Source organism: Chrysochloris asiatica, unplaced genomic scaffold (genome assembly GCF_000296735.1).
Source record: "Chrysochloris asiatica unplaced genomic scaffold, ChrAsi1.0 scaffold00291, whole genome shotgun sequence".
Classification (NCBI taxonomy): domain Eukaryota; kingdom Metazoa; phylum Chordata; class Mammalia; order Afrosoricida; family Chrysochloridae; genus Chrysochloris; species Chrysochloris asiatica.
The window spans coordinates 3,221,005-3,228,376 of record NW_006408809.1 but is presented as its reverse complement, the minus strand read 5'-3'; the positions used below and the strand labels follow the sequence as shown (position 1 = coordinate 3,228,376).

At 43.4% G+C, this 7,372-nt stretch overlaps 1 protein-coding gene across 1 annotated transcript in view; it reads right to left on the bottom strand.

The window, feature by feature from the left end:
• SETD9 (SET domain containing 9) overlaps positions 1–6,374 on the bottom strand; it is a 42,569-nt gene extending 36,195 nt beyond the window's left edge. Inside the window, exons 1-2 of the mRNA XM_006874657.1 lie at positions 6,277–6,374; positions 4,301–4,668 (exon numbers count right to left, since the gene is read on the bottom strand). Coding sequence (XP_006874719.1) covers positions 4,301–4,668; positions 6,277–6,374 — 466 coding nt within the window. The remainder of the gene's footprint in view (positions 1–4,300; positions 4,669–6,276) is intronic.
• Positions 6,375–7,372: the final 998 nt, after the last annotated feature.

Genomic DNA, 7,372 nt, shown 5'->3' with positions numbered 1-7,372 from the left:
CTTTAAAAAGTTCCTGTGCAGCAGATTTGCCCAGTGCAATACGTCGTCTGATCTCTTGACTGCTACTTCCGTGAGTGTTGATAGTTGATCCAAGAGATACCTTATGATCCAGCAATTCCTCTACTTGGTATTTACCCACAAGAAATACGAGCCATAACATGAGTAACTATATATGCACACACACTATTTACAATTGCAAAAAGATGGAGACAGCCAAAGTGCCCATCAATTGTAGAATGGATAAACTGTGGTACATACACACAATGGAATATTATGCTACCTTGAAGAATAACAAGGAAGCTGAAGCCACCGCACAACATGGATAAACCTTGAGGACATTATGCTGAGTGAAATTACACAGTCACAAAAGGAGAAATACTGCATAGAACCACTAAGACTAAGGAAAAGAACCCATACTCAAAGGGGGTGAAAACATTCTTTGCTGGTTACCTGGATGTGTGGGGTGGGGTGAGGGGAGGGATGGGAAAGTTGAGCACAGGGTAGGGAATAGACACAGGATAGCTTGAGTGCTGTTGGGTGGGGGGGGGGGGGGGGCCAATACCCAAGAAGGGGGAGGAAAATAGAAGAACAAGGCAGATGGGAGAACAGTTAGGCAGGTTTGCATGGGCTAAGTGGGACAGAGGTAAATAATGATGTTTGCACAACCTTGGAACACTAAGGGCCTCTGGCATATAGGGATGGAAGCATGGTTTGAATGGGTAAAAGAGGGGAAATAATGTTAAGATGCTTGGCTGTCTTTTGAATGTTGGTTTCCCTTGCATACCATTGTATAATAGACACTTGAAGGGGAGAGAAAGGAATAGCCAGAAACATCACCATAGAAAGCTTGTAAGTCCGTCTTCAGTCTATAACTGATTGGAATATCTAAAATGGGGCTAGAAGTTGCTTGGTGAAGGGGGCTTCCTGCGGAGCCTCTGCATTGCATAAGACCATAGGTGGAATCCTGATCCCCATTCAGAATTTTCTGAGGCAGGAAAGGACAAGCAGACCAGCCTGGAACAGCTAGAAGAACAGAAGATACTTCTTAAAAGAAAGACCGACAGGAAAAATTAAAAACAATAATGGCAGTCCGACTGATTACTATAAGAACAAGCAAGTTGCTCGCCCAGGAGACAACAAGGCAAGTTGGGTTCCCTCAGGGAAAACCCCCTTCCAAGACTAAGACTCAAGGGGAATACACAAGCAGGCATGTGCTTTGACTGGTGACCATGCTGGTCACCGACTGTTGTTCACACTGGTCACTGATAAGGGGAAGTGAGGGAAAAACAGCAAAGAAGTTGTGAGCTAAGTCTGACCACATTCAATAGACTCCTGTGAACCCGGGTGAAGACCTGGTTGGCCAACAGTATGGCAAGACCTGGGGGCTCCTGGGCCCATAGACAGTGACATGGCCACAGAGGACTAGAGCAGAGAGTGAAGCGTCCAGATGATGTGAAGTGAGGGGAGATGCAGAAGAACACCCACACTTGCAGATATTATCCACAAGACCTGGCTTCAATGGCTGGATGATCAGAACTCGACTAGAAAAAGAAAAAAGAGGTTAAAAAAAAAAAAGAGTAATCTAAACAATTTGATGAACTTGACCTATTCCTATGGATGCAGTAACTTAAAAGAGAGAACAAATCTTTACAGCGAGGATCATTCCCAAGACCTCGATACACAGGGTAGACAGTGGCTATCCAAAATGGGGTGGCTCTAAAAGCAAAAAGTGACTGGTTTACAAGGTTTCAAGAGGGAGCCTAGATCCAGAGGGCACAGGGAAGATAGTATCTCCACTGAGTGGTATCTAATCTGTCTGGATGGGACTTATGAAATGAGATGAGGATAGCACTCATGTGGTACAATAGTGAATAAATGTTATCAGGACTGACTATGAGTGTTGAAAATGTAAATGTAGGCGTTTTGTAGCAAAACGATGGGAGTGGTTGACTTTGCAGTCCAGGAGTGGAGGGCCCTGGGACCATCATGGGAGAAGAGCAGAGTACTGGACCCCTACCCAGAGAAGCAGTGATGCCAGAGATGGAGGCAGAGATGATGACGTGGAGAGATGGAGTGGCTGGGGATTCTAAACCCAGAGAGGGAGAGGGGATGTGTGCTGATAACCAAGGGGCTGGCTGGCGGGGTGTACTCTTTCATTGTTTGATGATGCATGGAGGGGATTGTAATCATGGCAATGAAACAATATACGATAGGATGAATATAAAGCTAACGTTCTCCCATGTAAACTATCACATAATTCACAATAAAAACTTAAAAAAAAAAAAATCAAACGACATATTGCATTAGGCAAATCTGCTGTACAAGATTTTAAAGTGCTCAAGAGCAAAGATTTCAATTTAAGGACTAAGATGCGTTTGAAGCAAGCCTCAGGTACATGAAAATTTGACAATAAATAAGAAAGACCACAGAAGAATTGATGCATTTGAGTTACGGTACTGGAAAAGAATGTTAAAAGTACAGTGAACTGCCAGAAGAACAAATGAGTGTGTTGGAAGCAGTACAACCAGAATGCTCCTTAGAAGCCAGAATGGGCAGACTTTATCTCTCATACTGCTCATACTGTGGACATATTGTCAGGAAAGACCAGTCCCTGGAGAAGGACATCATGCTTAGTAAAATGGAGGATGAGGGAAAAACAGGAAGACCTCCAAAGAGCTGGATTGACAACAGTGGCAGCATCAATGAGCTAAAGCATAACAATGATTGTGAGGTGGTGCAGGAGTGCGCAGTGTTTCATTCTGTTGGGCATAAGGTCACTGTGAGCTGAAGTAACTCGAAGGCACCTAACAACACAGGGTTTCCAAGGCTATAAAGCTTTATGGAGGCTGACTGCCTCATCTTACTCTCTGGGAGTGGCTGCTGGATCTAAATTGTCACCCTTTCAGTTAGCAGTCCAATGCTTACCCCACTGTACCACCAATGCTCTGACTTCTGATCTAGACTATCACAATCTCTTTGGCTATTTCCCCCCCCCCTTTAAAGAGTGTCCAGTTGCAAAGGGAGCACAGAACCAATCTGTCCACACAGCAGAATCAAATGACTATCTCAGTTAAAAGAAACAGAAACATCACATTTTAAGACTGATTTTATAAAATCATATTTTTTAAGTAGAGTTTGATTTTACAGCTATTAAACAATACTTTAAGACATATGATTTACTAATCAAATAATGTAGACATATATGAGGTAGTTCAAGCTCACCAGCTGCTCCTTGGAAACCCTATACAGGGTCCCTATGGGTCGGAGTCGACTCAATGGCACTTAACAACAACAACAACATATGAGAATAGAGGATTCTTACATTCTGGTTGTTTTTCATTTCATTGACAAAGGAAGAAAAGAGAAAATTATTATGAGAGGACTTAAAAGGTTGTGACAAATTCCATTATCTTTTAAATTCAGCTTTTCCATGAACTTTTTGAGCTCCCCCTCTGCCCCGCTTTATTTATTGGGTACTCCTCAAGCTCCTGGTACACGGATCGATTTCTTGGGATCTGTAGACAGGTTAGTTGTGTGAGGGGGCTTCAAAAACTTCATGAAAACTTCCATTTTCTCATTTAAAGCTTCCATGAATGTTTTGAAACCCCCTCATATATGAGAAAACACATTCCCTAGTTTACAGATATAAAAATTAAAAAGTAGTACACAACTTTTTAAAACATAAGTCTATCTGACTTTCATATTCACACATATTTTCCATCACACCAAATAACACAATGCTAGTTCAACAAACGGACTCCTGGTGTAGTGCTGTAGGATCAGCACTGGATTGCAAACCATAGGGTTGGCAGTTCAAACCTACCAGCTGCTGCTCAAAAACCCCATATAGGGTTGCTATGAGTCAGAATTGCCCCAACAGCACTTAACAAGTTTAAGAAATAACATATTCTATCACAAATTCAATAGTCAGTAACCTTCTGCATAGAAACTGCTTTAATTTTCAAGTTCAGTGATTGACCGTTTTTAATTCTTTCGTGTTTATCTTTAATCAGTGAACTAGCTAAGCCAAAGTAAATTATCCTTTAGTGTTTTCTGAATAATCTAGTTTATCAAAGTTAAGACATGTCTTCTAAACTGAAGTACATACTATAAAATTTTTCTGACAAACAGTTCAGAATACTTTCTAAGAATAACATAATTTACAAAGTTAATTTCCTAATTAGGATGAAAAAAAATTCTATGGAAATTTTAGTTTTCAATTCAACCTATTACTCTGAAGATTACAGGGTTATATTTCAGTGTAAATAAAAACGCTAAGCAAAGTACTACATGTCATTACCAGGATACATAGATACAACCGAGCCTTTAGGTACAAATCCTTTAGTAACGAAGACACCTTTTCCAGCCGAAATCAATGAGCTAGTTGCTCGGGCAACAACGAAACCCAAAGTCTTATAAATAACTTCTTCTGGTTTAAAGACACTTTGTTCTTGACGTCTGTTTTCAAGCAGTTTCACTCTTTGACGCTGAACTGCCAGTAAATCTTGATACTTCAATTTAACAGGTTCTGGAAGCACAGTCAAGATATCTGATTGTCTAGTGAAATCATTTAAGAACAGAGCCTGGAAAACTTTGAGTAATGGTCCTAGGACCTCTTCATCTGATATAACTTTGTCTTTTGATTCCTCTGGAACATATCGGAGGGTCCTGAAAATGGGAAAAGTTTCTATTCACTATGCTTTAACTGATAAAAGATTTTCTTTATATGTTGGGTTACTGACCTGAAAGAACTATTAGAGTAATCTCAGGTGATTGAAGTCAAAGAAGTTTGGAAAAGAATTGTGTTTCTAATTACCTAACTCCCAACAATACCCACAAGCTACTAACAGCCAATATTTTTGAAAAGCCCACTCTGTGATAAATGCTATTGGATCTTTACATATACCACATACTAGCTAATTTGTGCAGAAAAGATGTTAGGGAACTTGGAGAAGTCCTAAAGCTACTAAGGACCAGTCAGAAGGAGACCCAGGGCTCAGCTCTTTTTCCAATACACCCAGTTACCTGGATGTGAGCACAAAGACAGTAATCTCATTGCATGGGTTTTTTATAGGGTGTTATTTCAGTGAAAAATTTAAGAATGACATATGTTGTCATAGTCTCACCCAAGATAATTATTTAATGACTGCATCACTTTAATTTTTATAATTGTTATTTATTACTATAACTTCGACACAAAAACGGAAAAATTCCTGCTTCTAACTCCTAAATCCGCAGTATGAAACTTTGGGAAAGCTTGTCTGTCTTCAACGGAGACGTGTCCTCATACTTCTTCCAGATTAGTTACCAGTAATAACCCGCGGCAAACCCGGCTAGATCCCTTTCGTCTGTTGTTGTTGTGTGCCGTGAAGTCGGTTCCTACTCATAGCGACCCAGTACAGGGTTTCCGAGGCTGTAAATCTTTATAGGAGCAGAGAGCCTCATCGTTCTCCCGCAGAACAGCTGGTAGTTTCGAATTGCTGACCGTGAGATGAGCAACCTGATTCGTAACCACTACGCTACCAGAGCGCCTTATGGAGATGACTCTGGTATAAAAACCCAACACTCCGGTGTATGTTTAGTTGCTTTATTCTGGTTTTTATGTATGAAAACCAGATACAACTTTTTTTTTAAATGCATGAAAGCCATCAACCTCACAGCCGAACTGGATTGCTTTCGCCACATAAAATACTTTTACGGAAATGTGAAAATAAACTTCGGTCCTAACATATCTTAATGGGGAGAAGACCACACCGCTCATGAAGGACGAGTTTTCTTGTCTTTTAAATTTTTCTAAGCTCCGCCGAGATACTGGGTGGCGTCAAACGCCCTACCGGGTAAGATCAAGTGAAAAAGAAAATCGCAGGTAAATCGCAGGCACCAAAGGCGCGGGGACCTCTGGGAAATGGACCTCTAGGCCTCGCCCAATTAAGGCCCGCTTCAGAAGCTACCAGACTCGGGTCCCTCCCAACACAGCGCCCAACCAGTCACTTTTCCCGCCCAACACCAACTCAACCAGTTTTAGGCTCCGCCCACCACTGACCTCGCCTCGCGCCCCCGCCCACTGGAGGTCTCATTCTCCTGTGGCCCCGCCCACTTTTTCAACAGGCCGCTAGGCCGCCAAAGGCAATTCCCTGTGCGTGTCTCCCCTAGACCCGGGGCCACCACTCGGTCGCTTCCAGCTCCGACCAACTTCGCCCCCTCGAGTTCCATCCACATCAGGATCCGAGCCCCAAGGCGACCGACGGAGTGTCGAGAAACTAAAGGAACGCTCACCTGGGATTGTGGCTGAGGTTCAGCGCGATCCAGGGTACAAAGCGGTACTTGTAACGGCGCCACCGCTGCAGCAGGCCCCGCAGCAGGCGGCCCGGCATGGCTGTCCGGCGGCGCCCAGACGAGGACGGCGCCGAATTCGCGATTCGCAGTCTCGGGCCCGCCCTGCCGGGGTGGAGCGGAGACCGCGCTGTCCCGCCCTCCACGTCGCCGCCCTCAGAGTCCCAGCCCCGGCTCCTTTTGCCCGCCGCCGCTGTTCTTCCCTTTGCTTGACCTCATCTCCTTCAAGTCGAGGACCACAGAGCCAAAGGAAGCCGCCGTATTCCCTGTCTCTCTCTAGTCACTCGTGTATTTTCACACTTTAGACTCTCCCCAGTCACTCGTGTCACAAGGATTCAAAGGTCGTCCTGATTTTGAGGAACGAACGCATCATGAAGTTTCATCTAGTTTCTTTCATCCTCATGGCTTCCCCAGGCCTGGTTTCTATAAGCATCTAAATTCTGCACCATCCTCTGCAGAATTCTTCCTTCTTTTCCTAATCGTTTGCCTCTTTTCTCTTCTTGGTTGGCTGTCATCATACGCTCAGTCTTTCCAAGTAAGAATTTCAAGCCCACACTAAACATCAGGCCCTTCTACCAGAGTGAATCCGTGTCTCCAGAATTTAACTAATTCCGGGGCTTACAGATATAGATCGCAAATTCACTGCCATTGAGTAGATTCATACTCATAGCCACCCGATAGAACAGAATAGAACTGTCCTTTAAGAGTTTCCAAGACTAAATCTCTCTGGAAGCAGACTGCCTCAACTTTCTCTGAAAGAATGGCTAGTGGGTTCAAGCCACAGACCTTTCAGTTAACCCGCTAGAGCTTTAATTACAGCATCTTGCAAAGATGTATGTGTGTAAATAAACATATGCAATATTAAAACAAAACCACCACTCCTCTGTCAGTTTGTCGTATTGTGGTGGCTTCCGTGTTTCTGTGATTCTGGAAGCTGTGCCATGGGTATTTTAAATGCCATCAGGGTGACCCATGGTGGACTGGTTTCAACTGACCTTCCAGACAAAGACAGAATAGGAAGGAGAAGAGGTGGACTATT